The 20,372-nt window shown below is 46.2% G+C and overlaps 1 protein-coding gene across 5 annotated transcripts in view; it reads right to left on the bottom strand.

Moving 5' to 3' along the window:
- Positions 1 to 20,372, bottom strand: part of LRMDA (leucine rich melanocyte differentiation associated) — a 1,268,542-nt gene that overhangs the window by 1,108,720 nt on the left and 139,450 nt on the right. For 3 of the 5 annotated variants that reach the window (XR_009535957.1, XR_009535956.1, XR_009535958.1), the window contains exon 8: positions 3,506 to 4,699. The exons of 1 other annotated variant lie outside the window; for it this stretch is intronic. Coding sequence is in view for 1 of the 4 variants with exons in the window: in XM_060125450.1 (XP_059981433.1) it covers positions 871 to 900 (30 nt within the window). In the remaining 3 variants the exon portion in view is untranslated. Of the gene's footprint in view, positions 1 to 870; positions 992 to 3,505; positions 4,700 to 20,372 lie in introns of those variants that run through there. One more of the 5 variants, XM_060125450.1, reaches the window with a different exon arrangement.

Genomic DNA, 20,372 nt, shown 5'->3' with positions numbered 1-20,372 from the left:
AAAGGTGGGAAGGAGGAGGGCTGGCTTAATCAGAGTTTAAAAGGGACACCTGGCTTCTCCAGCAAGTAAAAGGCACCTGGTCCCCATAATGGCTGAGTCCATCCCTCCAGCAATGACTAACACCTAAGGCTTCACTACAGGGCTGACAGCAAGTAAAGCTAGATGTCTATCACCTCGGGTTGAAACTGCAGTGTTGCCATTTCCCATGGACGCCTGTTAAAGAAATCAGGACCAAAATAAAACTGGAGAACTGTAGCCTTCTACCCACCTCTGATTAGGGGCCTATAGTCAGAAGCCGGAGCAAGTCTGCAGCAAAACCCCCCAACCCAGCGCCTGCAGGGATGCATCATGATTTTCACTGTCTTTCATAGATTCCTTCCTCCGTGTGGTGGTGGGGGGGGGGAAATAAAAACCCATAGCTACAACTTATATTCTACAACTGCACTGGTGTACAGACAAATATATTAAAACGTTTCTTTAACCAAGGTTCTTTTTTTTTTCTTCTGGTTATGAAAGAAAACTTTTTTGTGGGCCCGGGAAAGTACCGTGGGCTGTGCGTACTACCCACTCGGCCTGATGGAGAGCTCCGCGGGCTGGCCCCTGGTCAGTGAGCGCTGGGGCTGGAGGGGACCCGGGCGACCTGGGGGCCTTCCCCTCTCCTCCCACCCAGGAGGTGTGCCAGGCGCAAAACCGAGCCTGTGCTCACCAAACTCGGGTAGGCCTGGGCATGGAGCCACTCCCCACCTGCCGACGCAGCCCCCTGCAGTGAGGCAGGGAGCCCCGTCTAACCTCGGGACGCCGCCCGCCCCAGGGCTCCCTCCCCCGACCGACTGTGCCGAGGCGGGGGCGGGGTGGCCCCAGCAGACTTACTTGAGCTCCACTGACCACAAGCCCAGCCATGGCGACGGGGCGGGCGCGCTATACCGAGTGCGGAGCGCGGAGCAGAAACGCCGCGGCGGCGGCGGCGGGCAGCTCGGGCCGGCTATTAGTTCCGCACTGGGTGGTCAGCTGACCCGGCGGAAGCCCGAGGCGCGGGCCGGGCGTCTGAACCTCGGCTCAGCTGTGCGCCCGCCGCCCGCGCTGGGCCGGGCCTCGCGCAGGTGAGCCTCATTCAGCGCCCTGCGCGCCGCAACAGGTGCCCGCAGCGCCCGCGCCCGACTCACTGGCGAGACCGCCGGGCTTCCCCGTGCCCCGCCCCCGGGTGCCCCAGGACCCTACGGCTCAGGAAGGGTCAGGGCAACAGGAATAGCAGCCCCATCTCATGCCCAGAGCCCTGGCGCGTTGGTAGGGGCGCACTGGGGGATGGAGAAGCAGGGAGGTCTCCCATCACGGGCTCCCCATCGCAGCCGTTAGCCAGGGGCGTGTGGAGAGCCAGGACTGTCCTCCATGTCACAATCCGGATTACATAACTGTCCTCAACTGTAGGGAGGAGGGGCATATTGGGAACTCCTGTCCCCAACTCTGAGGGGAAGAGGGGAGTTGAGAGATTGAAAGGACACCTGATGGGGTGGAGTTCCCATTTGCATGGGGAGCAGGAGGGAATTGAATTTTTCTATAAATAAACCATTGGCTCAGCTAATAACACCCCACTTGACAGGAATACGCCCTGGGAAGAAGAGCTGAATGATGTCCCCAAATTTCAGGCGTCCCTTATTCTCTCCTCTCACAGGGAAATGTTAAATGTGAGGCTGGAAGTCGTCCATGGGGTCAGCTCCCCCCACACACCTTTGCCTCACTTGGAAGTGAGGGGTAGCCCCTGCTGCCTCCTGTCTGGGTGAAGTTAGGCCCAGGGGACGGGTAAATGGAAGCTCATGCCTGTTCTCAACTGAAAGGACCCTTATTTTCTCTGTATTTTTGCCTTCATACCTCCAGCACCAGGATGCACAAAGCTATCACCAGAATCCAATTCAATGTCACATTATCAGCCGTCCCTTATTGCAGCTGAGAGGCAGCCCGGCCTTAACTAGACTTTCCATCCTGCTCCCTCCCTATACCAATGGGTATAGGCACCATTCAAATAGAGAAGGGAAAACTGGGTCCTCACGCACCAGGCTCCAGATCTCACAGGCATTCCAGGGACCTCAACTCAGTAGGCCTATTGATGATTGTAGCTCCCCATCTCCATCAAAGGGGGTGTTCACAGGACTTTTCATTGGTCCCTGTGTCTAAACAGCACTTAGAAGGCCCTGGTTGTGCAGCTGACGGTGATGATTATGATATTGGTTCAGCATTTTGTGGCCGTCATGGTTATCTCTCAGGCCTGGTGCCAACACACTGTAACGTGGGGGTTGACTGTGGGGGTTGACCCGCCTGCCCTTCTCTCTGCTGGGAGGAGCGGACACAGCAAAGTGGAGCTGTAAGAACACACACTTGGCTGTGTTTACCTTGGTGGGTTCCAGGAAATGCTTGCAACAAAAGGCCCCACAGGCCAAAAAAGAATGCTTGCCCTCCAGAGATAAGGGGGATCAAAGGGAATCTTCTGAGGCCTCCTGCCCCGGGCCAGCCCCTCAGGCTCCTCCCTCATTCTCTGCTGGATGCACCCTGAGTCCATTGTCCACTTTTGTCTGCCTTTCCTGCCTGAAAAGGAGGAAGTGATTCTCTACCCTCCCCGGGGAACTTTCCCCTTGGCCTTTCTAGATGGGCTTTGACCCGAAGGAGAGAACATGTGGAAATAAACTGACACCTACTCAGAGATGAAACTGGAACCCCACCCCTTCCCCCTACCAGGAGGAGGGTGCTTGAGGTCATTTCACCCACGCCCCTGCCTCCATACACGGCTGTGTCTTCTGAGCATAGAAGGTCTGTTCTGCAGACCCTACTATCCACCAATGACACCAAAGTGAGCAGGGATCTTTGCCACCTTTCCAAACCCCCTCACTGCTGTTCCCTTCTCTACACAGCCCCAGGGAGATCATTCTAAACGCCCGATTTGACCCTACCTGAAATCTTTCAGTGGCCTCCTCCCAATCTAATAATACAGCCCCAAATCTTGAGCCCAAAATCATCAAACTAATTTCCCTCAAGATCTTTTAAATCCCATCAACCTTTACCTTTCCTGCCTCCTTTCCTGCTTCTCCCATCCTCTGCTCACCTTTTAGTTGTTGGTTTTGCTTAGAATGCCTCCCCAACCGCTCTGGTCTCCACTAAGTGAACACATCAGGAAGGCCAGCTGACTGTAGGGAAGAGGGAATTGGGAAATCACAAAGAATAAAGTTCAAGATAGCTCAGATTAAAGTGGACTTTAGGGCTTCCCTGGTGGCACAGTGGTTGAGAGTCCGCCTGCCGATGCAGGGGACACGGGTTCATGCCCCAGTCCAGGAAGATCCCACATGCCGCGGAGCGGCTGGGCCCATGAGCCATGGCTGCTGAGCCTGCGTGTCCGGAGCCTGTGCTCCGCAGCGGGAGAGGCCACAACAGTGAGAGGCCCGCGTATCGCAAAAAAAAAAAAAAAAGTGGACTTTAATGTCAGAAATGAATATAAACTGATGATTATAGGGAGCTATTGAAAATTCTTGAGCGGAGTAAACATTTTTTTTTTTTTTCTGAATGTAGTGGGGGAGGGCTTCTCTAGAAACAGACTGGATTCACCTCTCCCTACTCCCCTCAGCTTTGGGAAGTTAGTCTTCATGACAGAGGAACAAGGAGAAGGAAGGCAAAGGGGAGGGAGAGGAGAAGGAGAAAAAGAATCTGTATCCCTGGACCAAGGAAAATTGGAAGAGTGGGGAGGGGACATTTTTCTACCTCATCACTTTCTTGAGCAAAAAGGAAAATTTAATAGAAATAGCAAAAGGTAAAAAAGAAAGAAAGAAAGAGAGAAAGAAGGGAAACTATAAAGGAGAGAAAAAAAGAAATAGCAAAAGGAAAGTTTTTTTAGGTAACATGGTCCTCCCCTTGGGAGGGGAGAGAGCAAGCTGAGATACAGCTGGCCCAGAAGTGGGCAAATGAGTCCTTTGGAATACAAGGAGTTTACAAAAGTCAACAGGGGGAATGAGTCTTGTTGGGGTTTCTCCCTGAACACAGCTCTTCCTGCCCCTGCCCCAGGAGCACTGAGGGAAAGGGAAAGTTCATGCAGTCATCCGAGTTCTTCCTCAGTCCCCTCACCCCATTCCTCAGCCAACAGAGAGGGAGCTGCAGGCACCCCCTGCCTTACCCCATTTATACCATAGCCCCTCTGCCCCAGCTTCCAAGGACCAGGCACTGTGCCAGGCACAGAGGGTACACATGACAGAGATATACCCTTTAGGAGAGGTTCATGCTTAGACATTTACAGTACTATGTCAACCTGAAGTGCTGTAATTGTAATCCTGTTTTCTGAAACCAAAATTGAGACATGTAGCCCAATATGTATAGTACACTCAAGAGGACCACAGGACAGAAAGAGTTCAGATCAAACCTGGGCTGAATTCTGGAGTTCTAACATGCATATATGGAGAGTGAGAAGGCTCAACACATATAGCTAGACACTTCCTTATTGCCCTTGATGAAGAGGGCAATATTTTATTCCCACTGTCATCTTTGTTATTATTATTCTTCTTTGGCAGAAGAGACCTTTTCCCCTAGAGTCCTTCCTCCATCACATTCCTGGGGATAAAAAGGAAGATCCTGTTTATTTCCAATCAAGGGAGTTGATTCTGGGGTCGGCCAGAACCAGGGAAACAGGAACTGATTCCTTAAATCTTCCAACTCCGTGCATCAGCAGCTGAAAGAAAGACAGGGCCAGTTAACAAAGTTTTATTAGCATTCCTCTCTATCCTGAATTTCTGTTCAGCCTGACCTCGTTTCTTTCAGGCTCAGCCCGAGCAGGTTAAGATGGTTGCTGTAATTAATCACGCCCCAGCCCCTAGTTCAGACTCACCACATTAGATTTCAATGAAAAAAAAAAAAAGCTGGATGTCTGCATACAAAATGCTCTTCGTTGCCGAAGCAGCCTCCTTTCAGCCTAAAAGAAGGAGTCTGGGAAGTGTAGGAAAGAGGGAAGGTTTCCAGGCCCCTCTGCAGTCTGTGCACACATGTGAGGGGATTGAGGATGATCTATACTCCAAAACACCTCTCCGCTCTCCCAATCCGAACAATTAAAAATTTTAATATATATTAAATGCAATCATAATGTCTGGCATGAGTATTCGTCGCACAGATGTTAGTTTATTGTTATTATTTACTATTATCATAATTATTATTATCATTATTAATTCTCAGTGCCTCAGATTTCCCTTCTCTTTAGATCTTAAAAGGTTCTGTTGTCTCTCTACTAAAATACAAACATTAGCAAGGAGTGGGGAAGTGAGCAGGTTTGGGGAAGGTGAGTGGGAAAGGGGCTTCTGCTTTGCTTCTGTGATTTTTTGCAACATGCAAATACTACGTTGTAATTAAAAACAAAGAGAGGAGGAGATTGGGGTGGAAAAGGCAGGGGAAAAAAAGAATTTACAAATGAAACTGCCATCTGCTGATTTCTTAGCATTATTTTCACAAATCCTGAAAATAGCAATGAGAAACCAATCTTATTCCCCAATTTGCCTGGAACTTGACAGATACTCTAAGTCCTTAGCTGGGCTCAGGAGCGAGGTCATCTCTGACTTGGGGAGAGGGGTTCATATTGGACTTTTGAGAGGGAAAGGGATCCTTGACCAGAAGAACCTGTTCGACTTTATATTGTCCAGTGGGGAAGAAGGGAGCAGCGCCTAAGCCCCAACTACCCTTCCAGAATCCCAGCTTGGCTTGGAAAGTTTCTGCCACTTAGAGGTTGAGGAACCTCCCCCAACCTCAATTAAAATATATGGAACTAACCAGAGAAAGACAAATATCATGTGATATCGCTTATATGTGGAATCTAAAAAAAGTCTACAAATGAACTTATCTACAAAACCAAAATAGTTACAGATGTAGAAAATAAACTTATGGTTACCGGTGCGGAGGTAGGGAGGGATAAGTTGGGAGATTGGGATTGACAATACACACTACTATATATAAAATATATAACTAATAAGGACCTACTGTATAGCACAGGGAACTCTACTCAATACTCTGTAATGGCCTATATGGGAAAAGAATCTAAAAAAGAGTGGATATATGCATATGTATAACTCACTTTGACTCAATATGACTCACTTTGCTGTACACCTAAAACTAACACAACAGTGTAAATCAATTATACCACAATAAAATTTTTTTAAAAAAAGAATTATGAGACTTTCAGCATGTCACTTAAAAAAATATATAGAACTCAGAAAATGACATTCTGATTCAGTAGGTGGTGCCGTAGCATCTCTATTTTTCTCAAGTACCTTCAAGTAATTAGGATTTGTGATAACCCAAATTCACTGCTTCATCTAATCCAGCTACTGATATGGAAACCAAGGCCTAGAGAGTAGAAAGGAATTCCCCAAGGTCACCCAGCCAATGAGCAGCTGATCCCAGGCCAGAGCTGTGATCTTCTGAACAAAACATGATTCCTCCTATGTCCCAATAAGAACAGGATAAAGAGACGGGAGGAGTGCCAGAAAGATGCCATTTCACATCTAATCACTTCTTGTCACGTTGTAACCATTTTCCTCATGTGGAGCCCCACGCTGATGGATCAGAAATAACATTTTCAAAGTTATATCTGCAAGGAAATGGCTATTAATGTTCTTCCTCTCCTTTTAGAGTGCTGAGGAATACATATTAATTTTCTCTCTACTTATATTGCCTATTTGCAAATTGTATTCACTACCCAGTGCTCCAATTTGTCCTACCCCTGAAGAGATTAGGATGAATAAATGTGTTCCTGGAAATAAAAGAAAAAAATTGTCACTGAGATTTATTTTTATAATTATTTACAGGAATTATTTTAGAATATATGGGGGGGCAATAATAATAATGTGCATACGAGGGTTCTGGCATGATTTACCAGTATTAATTTAGTGTCTCTTCCCACTTCTTCGAAAGGAAGGCCAGCTCTCTCTGCAGCTCTGAGCCAGGGGCAAAACAGCTGTCAGCTGCACCTGGCACCACCAGCACCCGAGGCTGAGGGTCAGATGAATGGCTGGTCAAGGCTTATAGTGGCCAGAGTCCTGGGTTCAAGACCTAGCTTTGCTACTATCCAGTTGGGTGCCCATGGAGACTCTTTCACTCCTAACATCTTCAGTTTCCTTAAACGTAGACTAACTGATCTCAGGAGAGATTTATTACTAAAATAAAAATACAAGTAAGTATGTACAGCTCCCCAAAATAAGGAGAGCGAATATACTCATTAGTAAATATTTAGTAAGCACGTACTATGTGTCAGCACTGCGGGTAGAATAAGGACCAAGACAGATACAGTCCTTACTCCCATGAGGTTTACAGGGAAGACACAGGTAACAAGCAGATAAATAATATAAGTTCAAGTCTGTGAAATACATAATCTCAGAAAGCGTTGACATGTGCTATGAAGACAAAAGCAGACAATGTGAGAGAGAGTCAGGGTGGAGATGCTAATTTAGATACAATGTCCAAGGTTTCTGTGAGAAGTTCAGAGCCTTTCTCCTGTGAAATCCTGGATGAGCAGAGCATGGACCGGACCTCAGCCCCACTCACAATGCTTCTGTGATGCCCAAACCGCACAGCTTCAGACAGCTGTGGGGTGTTCTGGGGAGGCTTCTCTAAGGGGAGCAATAATTGAGCTGAAGTCTGAATAATAAGATGGAACCAGCCATGAGAAGACTTGGGAGAAGGGCTTTCCAGGCAGAGGGAACAGCAAATGCAAAAGCTATGAGCGTTCTCTTAGTCTTGTGTTGTCGTGTTGTCACTTTGCTTGTGCTTGAGTGGTGAACTTGAATTCAAGTGCTTCCAAGGGTAGAGTCACCCCAGCCAGAAAGATGAGTATCCCAGGACAACTGCATCAGGCTTTGGATGGCTCCAGAGCACAGGTGGGCTGAGACCTCAAGATGCTGCAGCTGGAAGAAGAGACATTCACAGGCACACCAAAGTTCTACAGCCCTATAAAGCATCTGCAATTTTCTTGCAGAAGAAAACACAGAAGAATCACTAACCTTGATACATGACTGCACTGGCACAGACTGTCACAGACACACAAATGCACACAAACACACACGTAAGTGCATACACAAGAGACACATGCCAATGCGAGAATCACGGGTTCCACCTCATGGCTATGATCTGAGCCCTGAACCCCAATCCGAGACACACCCTGGCCGCCCATCTACTACAATAGCTACTACTGGCCAGTAGACAATGCAGACACTTTATAGATTGTTGGTACTTGGAACCCAGAGAGTTTATAACTTTTCCTGAGGTACTGGAAATTCATTCATTCAATTCATTTATTCAAAAATATGTATTGAGTGCTGGCTGTATGCTTGACACTACTCTGGGGACAGAGCAGTAAAGAAAACAAAGTTTCTACCCTTGTGGAGCTCACTTTCAGTAGGGGGATAGATAACAAACAAATAAATACAGAGTATGTCAGGTGGTGCTAAGTGAGAGAACAATAAAGCAGAGAAGGGGGATAAAAAGTGCCAGGGGTAGACGGGGGGATCAAAAGGCCCCACTAAGAAAGTGATATTTAGGCCAAGACCTGTGGGAAGCAAGGGAGAACCAGGTGGACATCTAGGGGGAAAATAATGTTCCAGGCGGCCAGAACAGCAAGTGCAAAGGCCCTGAGGCAGGAGGTTGCTTTGCAGGTTTGGGAAACAGCAAAGATGTCAGAGTGGCTGGGGTGGAGTAAGCAACGGGGAGAATAAAAGTAAATGAAATCATGGGGCACAGTGTAGGGCGGGGATGGGGGGGGCAGATCGTCTATCACCTGATTGGCTGGCGTTAGGACTTGGGCTTGCACTCCAAATGAGATGGAGAGGCTTGAGCAGAGGACCCATATTTTGTAAGTATTGTTCTGGCTGCTGTATTTAGAACAGACCAGGGACAGGAAAGGGCAGAAGCAGGGAGACCAAACAGTGGGCTATGGCAGGAATCCTGGAGACAGGGAACAGCACCCGGGTATATCTTGAAGAGGGCATCAACAGAATTTCCTGATGGGTTTGACATGGAGAGTATAAGAAACACAGGAATCAAGGATAACTCCAAGATTTTGACCTGAGTAACTAGAAGGATGGAGCTGTCACACTGAAATGGATGAGCAGATTAGGAGAAGGGGGGAATCAGGGGATCATTAGACCTAAGAAGTCTGATACGACTTTGAGACTTATAAGTGGAAATGTCAAGGAGGAAGCTGAACATATGAAAGTGAAGGAAACAGAGCTGTACCAGAGTTAGAAATTGCAGAGTCCTCAGCTTTCAGATGGCATTGAAAGCCACGAGAGAGGATGAAAAAGATCTGAAGATTGGGCCCTAGAGCACTAACAGTCAGAGGTCAAGGAGAAGGGGAGGAACCACAGAGAGACTGAGAATGAGCGGCTAGAGAGGTAAGGAGAAACCAAAAGCAAGTCAGGCCCTAGAAACCAAGAAAAGAAAGTGATCAAAGAGATGGAGTTCCAACATAATGACCAATTCAGCCAAGGATCATCAGGGGATGTTGAAAGCATTGGGTGAACAGGAAATTCACATGGTCTCAAAGTATCCTCCCACAGATTGCCTATAAATTACAAAGGGGAAAACATACCTTTACAGTGAAGAGATCTGGCAGTCACAACCTACCCAAGAGCTCAAACTTAGCATCTCCAAGGGTGAGACAACCTGACAATACAGACCTCTGGTGTGATACAATAGGAAGTACACACCACCCACATGCTATTCCTGCCAAAACGTTTGGCCAGAATCTACTCATGAGGAAACAGACAAATCCAAAAAGTGGAACATCCTTCAAGACAACAGTTCTAACTTGGAAGGTATTATGCTTTGTGAAATAAATCAGACAGAGAAAGACAAATATTTTATGTTATCACATATATGGAATCTAAAAAATAAAACAAACTAGTGAATATAACAGAAAAGAAACAGACTCACAGATATAAAAGAACAAACTAGTGGTTACCAGTGGGGAGAGGGAAGCAGGGAGGGGTAAGATAGAGGTTGGGAATTAAGAGGTACAAACTACTATGTATAAAACAAATAAGCTACAAGGATATATTGTATAGCTCAGGGAACACAGCCAATATTTTATAATAACTATAAATGGAATATAATCTTTAAATTTGTGAATCACTATACTTACATAATATTGTAAATCAAGTATATCTCAATAAAAAGAGAGAGAGAGAGAGAGAGAGAATGGGACTAGACTGTCCAAAATGTCATATCATCAGGGGAAAAAAAGGGGGTAGGGGGAATGTTCTAGATTAAAATAGACTAAAGAGACATGACAACCAAGTGCAATGCATGATCCTTTATTAGCTACTGGAACTGAGGAAAAAGCTAAAAAGACATTTTAGGGACAATTGGGAATATTTAAATTGGAACCATTTGATGATATTACTGATGATATTAAATTAACATTACTTTCCTCAGGTGTGATAATTGTATTGTGGTTTCATAAGAGGTGTTCTTTCCTTAGGAGATGCAAGCTGAAGAAATTAAGATAAACATCAAGATGTCTACAGCTTGCAAATGGTTCAAGGGGAAAAAAGTGTGTGTGTGTACATGTGTGTGGGGGTACATGTTACATGGTAACATGTTAAGAGCTGAAGAGTCTAGGGGAAGGGACCTGGCCATTCATTATCCTGTTCTTTAAATTTCTTAGAAGTTTGAAATTTTTTATAAATAAAATGTTGGAATAAAAGAAAGGAGTGACTAACTTGTCCAGCGCTACTTGAGGTCAAGTAAATTGAGGACAGAGAGTTCACCACTGGATTTAACAACAGGGAGGTCATTGGTGACCTTGCAGATGGGGAGAGCGCAGAAGAGGCAGGCAAGGGCCAGATCATAAAGAGCTATACAGGCCTAACCGTGACCACAGTAGGAGTAAAGTGGTCACATTTGTGGTGGAGGGCAACTGGTCTCACAGTTGTGGGGAGGATGGATTAGGAGGGGGAGAGCAAGCACAGGAAAGTGTCCTCACAGGCTCTGAAAGTGCAGCCCCACTCGCCATGAAGGGTGGTGAGGGCCTGAAGGGAGAGATTGCAAAGAGACTGCAGCCCAATTGCCAAGACTTGATGTCTGTTTGGGAGTCGAGGATGAGGGAGCCAAGATGGTGCCATTCACCAAAATACCTGATGGGGAGGGGCAGGGGGACTTGATGCATTTAAGTCTACATGCATTGTGCCCTCCTGAGGGACGCAGCAGATGGGACACCCTAGAATCAACATCAGCATGTGACTATAATGTAAACGCAGCACGTTGAGGACCTGGTGAATCACGCCCCCACTGTACTCTGTGCATCTGATATCTGAGCCAAGCCAGGACTTTGGGTGTGACAGTGACCTGGCGATGCCTTTGTTCATAAAGTCTCCTCGTCCTGGGGAGCCCCTATCCCAAACCCCTTCCCAGTGCTGCTCACCTTTTTGGCAAGCTTTCTCCAATGCTCCAGCTCTCTGCTCCGGGGTCTGAAACATCATTGTATGGCCTCTCCCATGTGCCTGGCATTAATGCCTGCTATTTGGTGTTGTTATGTACATTTATTTCTGTCCCTGTCTTCCCAACTAGGTGATCAGTTCCTTGAATGTAGGGAACCCAGTTTATATCTCAAGATATTCCCAGCCTTGCCCAGAATAGGCCATCTATAAACTGGGAAGAAGAGAAGGACAGAGGGAGGAGGACGACAAAGACCAACACTTAATATTCCCCCTAAAAGCTCACCATGCTGACTCCCAGATGTGGGGACCACTTCTACCAGTGGCAGTGGAGTTACTTAGAGGCCACTGCTGCCAGCATCCCCGATTCCTGAGTTAGAACCCCTGGTAGGAAGCCTCCCTGAAACAGCCCACGGTGCTCTCTCCCAAAGCTGTTTGCAGTAAGTGACTCACCCAGTTAAGAGTATCTACATAACAAAGCCTCACCAAGCTGCAGAGGTCACGCAGACTGTGAAGTGTGTCTTTAGTGTGCAGGGAGAAGGTTCACTAATTACCACTCATTTCCACCCCTCAAGAGCCTGTCAGCCTTTGAGATGCAGGGGATAAAAGAATCCCCAAATTCCCACCCCACACCAATCACTCCTCCCTCCCCAACCCTCCCCTGCACTTCAAACCTGTGACTAACAAAGTGCCAGGGACGGGCCTCTGCCCACCTGGCTCAGCGCCTGGAGGAAGGAAGGAGAGGAAAGAGGTTGCCTCTGATTGGGAGCATGTTTTAGTAAAAGGAAACTGGGAGGGGCAAGGGAGCAAAGAGAGTTCTAACGGCGCTGCTGCGTCGCCTCCGTTAAACAAACAAAACTTGTATTGTTTTATCTCGATTTATAAAGGTGATGAATGGTTGCAGTAGAAACCACAGGTAGGCAAGAAGAAAGCTAAAATCACTCACGATCCCACCCCCTGCGATGACCAGTGGTTGGTCGCACCTTACAGCCTGCTTCCTAGGTGACATGTATTGCTCTTTCATAACCCGTTTTTTCATTTAATGAAATATTTCAAATGGCTTGCTCCACGAGCACACAGAAAGAAAGCTGGCAGGGATGCTGACTTGGGCTAGCAAAGATGTGTTTGAGCATCACAGAGCACAGGAGGGAGGCATTGCCAGAATTTCTGAAAGCTGAAGGAGGCCATTGTGAGGCAGGAAAGGGCCCTGACCTTTGGAATTCAAATGACTTCCTCTCTATGAACCTCAGTTTCCTCATCTGTAAAATGGGAGTAACACTGCATGCCTTATAGGATTGTTGTGATGATTAAGGGAAATCTTGGTTGTGAAAGGACTATACAAGCATTGGACATTTTATTCCTCGTTTTAATAGGCATTCATTCGTGGGACTTCCCTGGGGGTCTAGTGGTTAAGACTTTGTGCTTCCACTGCAGGGGGCACGGATTCGATCCCTGGTCCAGGAACTAAGATCCTGCACGTCACAAGCCATGGCCAAAAGAAAGTGTTCATTCGTGCCTTTTCTTTTTTTTACTTAGCCCTTGCCTAGTCTGTGTTGGGAATAAAAAGAAGGCATCTGGTTCAGGCCTAGAGGAGCTTAAGATCTAACTGTGAAGTTGAGCATACACATATACAAACACAGAGTTAAACAATATGAATAGCTAATAAAAGATATCATCAATTAGTAGATAATTAAGTGTCAGATGAGTGGCACAGACGGCACTCCAGGGGTTCAGAGGTAAGAAAGAACCTGCCGGATAATAATAATAACCACTTCGAGCACTTTCTATACGCCAGGCACACACGAGCATTGTCTCATTTCATTTACCCACTGACCTATGAGGTAGGTACCATTATTACATCCATTTTGCACAGGAGGAAATTGAAACCTCAGAGAGGTTAAGAACCTTGCCCCAAGTCACACATCTAGGAAGTGTGGCGGCATGGAACCAAGCAGCTGGACCCCGGGGCCCACCACACTGAAGCCTATGATCTACTCTGATGGAGGTGGGGGAGGGGAAGCCGAGCCCTGTGCTGAATGGTACAAGAGGGAGCCTTAGAAGCAAAGATGGGACTGAGGAGGGTGGCCTGGTGTGAGGGAGAAGATCCCAGTCTGGCCGGATGGCTAGTCTGCACAAACAGTGGAAGCTTTCACGGTAAGAAGATTGAAGGAGAGGAGCTAAAGCATGTGAAACTTTTTTTTGGTAGAAAACAGGTCACCTACAAGGGCTTGAGGCAACCGAGGGTCCAATCAAAGCAGTTCTGGGGAAGTGGGGCTGGGAGGAGACACCTTAGGAGGCTATCAGATGAAGGTGAGGAGGACCGAAGCTGGGGCAGAAGCACCCAGGGGTAGATGGACAACCATCCTTCCGAGAAAGCCCTTTTTCCTCTGGTTTTTCATCTCTGTGACATTTTGAGCTCATCTACATTTCGTTCCCATAAGCTCCGGCCTCCTTTTGGCAGGTTTACTAACTTCTTTCACATTTTGGTTCTGCAAGAAATAGCTCATTCATTCTTTCCATCAGCTACCACGTCAAAGGGAGAATCAACCTGCACAAACTGGGGGTTAATTATCATTAAAAGGGAAGGAGGCTGAAGATGATGCTGATATCCGGCAGAGCTGACCCTCCCCAGACTCCCCAGTCCTCCCAGCCTCTCAAGCCCGGTGGGGGACCAGTGTCCCCATATCAGCCAGCTCCACAGGCCACTGCCGCCACTTCTCACTCCACACCCTACCATCCCTGCTGAAGGGGCTGGTCCCCCACCAGCGAATGGCAAAAAGACTGCCTTTCCTTCTGAAGAAGCAGTACGGGGAGACTGAAGACATGGCAAGGCCTTTGGCTCTTCAAGCAAAACTTAGAGAATGTGACAGAAGAACCACACGGTAGAAAGAAGGTTCAGTAGCAAAGGTGGGGACAAAGAAAGAAAAAGCTTTGACAAGGTATTCATGTAACCAATATTTATTGAATATTGTTGATGTACATGGCAGACTGCAGGGAACAAAAGCAGGGTGACATCATTTGTGCCCTTAATGCTGTAGAAAAGGTGGTGGGGTGTGGGGGGAAGGAAGGGAAGAAGTAGAGCTGGAAATAGAAAAAGAAAGAAAAAGAATAAACACTGAACCCAGAGACATGAAGCATCCTGGCCAAGGTCAGGGGTTGGGGAGAGTGCAGGGCAGTGTGGAGGGGAAACCTTCCACCTCTTCCTTGATTCTACCCTACACTCACACACAAGACCTCAAACACTTCAGGCCACCACCTGCCCAAGGAAACGTAGCCCAGAGGCGTTCCCATGCCATTGACTGCATTCCACAAACATCTTTTGAGCACTGCAAAGTGCCAAGCACTTAAGCTCTTGAACTCTGCTGAGAAGAATCAGAGGTGATTGTCATCGAAGGTGGTTGATTTGACAGTGTCCTTGATGCCTTAGAAACTTTAATCAGACATACCGAGTGGCACTGAGGCTTATGGGGACAGAAGACTAGAAATAAAAGGGAGGAATTCTGTACATTCCCCCACCAGATGGGGATAATCTTTCTTTTCTCACTGGGCTTTGTTAAGAGGTAAGTAATGTAAAGTTATGAGGTTACATAGTAGAACAGTGTCCAAGACACAGTAGATATTCTATAAAATCACCTGAACATTATGTTTTCTCACTCAGTTCTGGCATGACTGACTCTCATTACTGAATTTACCAATTTTTCTGTTGAAATCGTTGCCTGGCTAGGTTGGAGGTATTCAGTCAGGCTGCTTGGTGTTGGGGTCCCCATCACTATTACCCATCCTAGGAGCCCACGGCCACAACTAAGAAGTAATCACCATCATGGGAATGTAAGTTGGTGCAGCCACTACGGAAAACAGTATGGAAGTTCCTCAGAAAACTAAAACTAGAGCTACCATATGATTCTGCGTTCCCACTCCTGGGCATATACCCAGACAAAACTATAATTCAGGAAGATACATGCACCCCTATATTCATAGCAGCACTATTCACAATAGCCAAGACATGGAAACAACCTAAATGTCCATCGACAGATGTGGTACATATATACAATGGAATATTACTGAGCCATAAAAAAAGAACGAAATAATGCCATTTGCGGCAACATGGATGCAACTAGAGATTATCATACTAAGTGAAGTAAGTCAGAAAGACAAATACCATATGATATCACTTATATGTGGAATCTAAAATATAGCACAAATGAACCTATCTATGAAACAGAAACAGAATCACGGACATAGAGAATAGACTTGTGGTTGCCAAGGGGGAGGCAGGGAGGGAGAGGGATGGACTGGGAGTTTGGGGTTAGTAGATGCAAACTATTACATTTAGAATGGAAAAACAACAAAGTCCTAATATATAGCACAGGGAACTATATCCAATCTCCTGGGATAAACCATAATGGAAAAGAATATTAAAAAAAAGAATGTATATATGTGTATAACTGAATCACTTTGCTGTACAGCAGAATTCTGAATAACTGTAAATTATTCAATTCTGAATAATTGTAAATCAACTATACTTCAATTTAAAAACATAAAAGAAAAATAAGAAGTAATCACCATCAGATCTGTTTAGAAGCCACCCAAAGAGCCAGGCTATGGCAAACCAACTGATATTCTTGGTTGTGAGTGACAGAAACTGGCTCTGGCTAACTTAAGCAAGAAAAGAAATCTATCAAAAGGATATCAGGAAGCTCCGAAAACCAGTAAGAGGACTAGAGACCCAGACTTGGGAAATGGACAAGAAAAGAGAGCTGGAAAATGGTGGTGTCGCTGGTCATGCTACTGCAACAGTCTGGTTAGGCCACTGCCTGAGCAGCTGCCATTATCACACTGGACATGGCAGCAACTGGCTAGTTGCTCCACGCTGCCTCCCCTAGAGAGTCAATGCCATTGCACTGGGCTCATTGCTGCTGCTGAGAAGGGTTTCCAATCCACCCCAACCCTCTGCTCACCTCTTGAGGAGCCTCAGCTATAAGGGACAGGGAGAAGGATGTAGCCCCTTCAGCTTATGTAGGTGGAAGCAGGTCCTATATTATAACAAGCAGGAAGCAGGATTCAGATGCTAGGTAGACAAAAGAGGTAACACTGAGGGTTAAGGGTATGACCAGACTTAACTCCAAGTTACTCTGGAAACCCATACCTCAAGAATGTTTGAAGGCAAGACTCTAATAGGTTCTAAAACTGTTTTGGACCACTCTGTGGTATTCCAATAGTGGTAACACCAATGGAAATAAGGTTTGCCAAAGGGGACAGGTAAAGGATATGTTTGGCTGCAAATATAAAAACCCCCAATTTCATTGACTTAAACAAATAGGGATTTTATTTTTCTAATATAACAAAAGTTTTGGAGGTGAATGATTGCTAGAAATGGCTCAGTGTCTCAGAGACATCAGGATTAAGTGTCTCTCTGCTATTCTCTTGGACTTTTCCTCATGGTCACAAAATGGCTGCTATGGCTCTGGATATCGTATCCAAGTCCATGAAAGGAAGAAGGGAGAAAGAAAGAAAAGATCCAAAACACCTGCATCATCTCCTTTGATCAAGAAAACAAGACCGTTTCCCAGAACTCCCCCTGCTTCTTTACCACAGCCTTACTTCTACTTGCGCTTCAATTGCCCAAACTGGGTCATGTGGCCATTCCTAATGGCAAGGATGATTAGAAAAAATGAAAACAGTATTGTCATGATTGGCCTCCACCAATTTTGATCCACTGCTTAGGTGGGGGCACACTGCTACAATGTTAACGTGAGGAAGAAGGAGGGAGGTGGATATTGGACAACTTATCTAAATTCTGGTATCAGATTTGGGCATTGCAGGATCAGAAGTTGGACACACGAGCATGGGGGACAAGGGCCTTCCAGGAAGAGGTGACAGAGGAGCAGAAAAACACAGAGCATGTAGAGAGAACACTAGATTTGGCTGGGGTGTAGGCGGCTGCACTTTTGTTAATCTATCCTATAGAAATAAAATCACTGACTGCAAGGATATAGAGCAAAAAAAATTGTACTAGTGAAAAAATTCTGATAACAACCTATATGACCATCAACAGGGGAATGGCTGATTAAGTGGGGTATATCTACTCTATGGAATACAGACGGTCCTTGACTTACAACGATTTGACTTACGATTTTTCAACTTTACAATGGTGTGAAAGTGATAGGCATACAGTAGAAACCATATTTTGAATTTTGATTTTTTCCCGGGCTACTGATATGCAGTATGATACTCTCCTGATGCTGGGCAGCAGCAGTGAGCTGCCACTCCCAGTCAGCCACATGATCACAATGGGAAACAACTGATACATTACAACCATTCTGTACCTGTACAACCCTTCTGTCTTTTCACTTTCAGTACAGTATTCAGTAAATTACATGAGATATTCAACACTTTATTATAAAATAGACCTTGTATTAGGTGAGTTTGCCCAACTGTAGGCTTATGTAAGTATTCTGAGCATGTTTAAGGTAGACTAGGCTAAGCTACGGTGTTCGGTAGATTAGGTGTATTAAATGCATTTTTAACTGGATGATACGTTCAATTTAAGATGGGTTTATCAGGTAACCCCATCATAAGTCAAAGAAGATTTGTACTATGCAGCTAAAAAACATGAAAAAATTAGCTCTCCATCTACAGACTCATTTTTTATTGGGAAAGAATGAGCAAGTTGCAGAGAACTCTAATATAATCATTTTTGTATAAACAAGCAATAACATAATAGCTCCATACATCTGAGTGTAATTTATATGAGCATGGTGAGCATGGAGAAAGGGATAGAAGTTACACCCCCGGCTGTTAACACTGGATATCTCAGGAGACAGGGTGGGAAATGAAAAGGAGATTGGTGAGATCATGTTTTTCTTTATGTATCTTTGAGTGCTTTACTGGTTGAAGTGAATATAGGTTTCTTTTATGAGTTTGGAATGCAACTTAACCAAAGCTGTTTAAAAGTAGTTTAGAACTAAATTACGAAGAGTCAAGTGTTACGTGTGGCAGCGGGAAATCACTGAAGATTTGGGGGCAAAGGAATGATGGGATCAAGAAAATTAACCTGGCAGGAGGAAGTATAATACATTAGAGGCAAGAGAGGCTGAGGATACACAGAATAATTAGAAGGTTTTTGCAGTAGCAGCTCAGCCAGAAGCTAATAAAGGACTGAACTATGATAGCAATAATATGTGAAGTGAGGAAAAGGGGGCCCAGGCTACAGCCTGGGGACACGTACGCGTGGATGTTAGGAGTGGTCATGAGGGGGGTGTCTCCATTACACTGTGTCAACCAACACATCTTGCACTTTGAAAATCAGAATAAATGGCTGGAAAATCATAGTTTTTTTTCTTCTCCAACATCCTTGAGCATTGACTCGTTTGATATTTACACTATATGACTCAAAATAATCATTATTTTTCCATAAGATTTGTTATCTCCCTTATTAAATTGAGAAAACATCTTGGGATGTAAGACAATAAAGAATACTTATTGGTAGCCCCCCAAAATGAAGTGAGCCCCCAAAGTTATCATTCATTCAGCACAGCTGATGGTACTTATGAACCCTTTTCCTCTTCATTTCTTGAAGGAACAGCCCCAGTCTCTGACCCCTCCGAGTTACCATCCAGTGAAGAGGAGAGGAAATGCTGTGTGGTAAGTGCTCCGCGAGAGGGTTATACAGAAGCCCTAACCCAGTACCGGGGGGGTGTGTACAGGAAAATGGTATGGAAGCTGAGACCTAAAGGCAAAGGAGCAGTGAGCCAGGTGAGAAGAAGGACAGAAGGTCATTCCAGATAGAAGGAAAAGCATTAGCAAGGTCCTGAGGTGGGAAGTTGTATGGCACATTTGAGTAACCAAAAGGCAGCATGGATGGCAGGAGCTCAGGATGAGGGGCAGTAGGAGACAGACAAAGGCAGAAGGGGGAGGTGAGGCAAATTAAACCTCAGAGAGTTGCCAGTCATGGGTTCAACTTGATTCTAAGAACAATGTGAACCCAGAAGCAAAAGCAGAGGAGAAACATGATCTCATATGCTTTGTTGTTGTTGTTGTTTTTGTTTTTTAATATCACTCTGGCTTCTGAAGGGCTGAAGGGCTATGAGGAAACAAGCCATCGTGCTCAGTGGTCCAGTTTCCCCATCAGGCTGGGAGCTGCCCAGGAGTTGAGTTGAGCCCAGCCCCATTTATACCTTTCTCCTCCTCTGTGTGGGTCCCCCTCTTGCTCTGCAAGGCCTCAGCTGCAGATGGATGCAGCTAACAGGCCAGGGAACACTCGAATAAGGTAAGTAAAAGCTCAGCAAGATTCCCCCAGAGTGATGGGTTGGGATGCTGGGGATCTGGAGAAAAGAAGGGATGAGGATATGGATGAGGATATGCGAGTGAGGCAAGGCCTATTTCTCCTCTTCGTGCCTCAATTTCTTTATCTATAAAACAGGGTATTCGTGGTACTTACCTCAGAGAGTTGCTGTTCTTAGCGTCTGGCACAAAGCAAACGTTCAAACAGTGTTAGCTTTGGCTTTTGACCTTCCAGAAAGACAGGTGGGACCCTAGGGCACGGATCTGTATTCCCTGCTGTCAGAGGAGCAACTGATTGGGTCCTGGAGAATGTTTGAGAACCCCCTTGGCCAGGCAGGTCTCAGGACTACCAAAAGACCAAAGTTTGACAAAGTCTTACCTGAGCGTTTGGGCCAAGGTATGTGCTTGTGTTCCTGTGATTTAAAAATCCTTAGATACAACCCTAGGTGGGGAAAAGAAGCCGCCCACTGCCCCTCCTGCGAGACCCGGGTTGTACGCCAAGGCCTCGGGTCCCAGCCTGAGACCCAGGGGCCCAGCCGGCGGGGATGGAGCCTGGCGAGCTGGGGGCGGGCCGGCGCCGCGGAGGGGCGGGACCGGCGCTGCAGCCCGCGGTCCCGCCCACGGCGGAAGTGCCGCCGGGCCCGCCCC

Source organism: Lagenorhynchus albirostris, chromosome 16 (assembly GCF_949774975.1).
Source record: "Lagenorhynchus albirostris chromosome 16, mLagAlb1.1, whole genome shotgun sequence".
NCBI classification, from domain to species: Eukaryota; Metazoa; Chordata; class Mammalia; order Artiodactyla; family Delphinidae; genus Lagenorhynchus; species Lagenorhynchus albirostris.
Note: the sequence above shows the minus strand (reverse complement) of the source record. Positions and strands in the feature narration are given on the sequence as shown.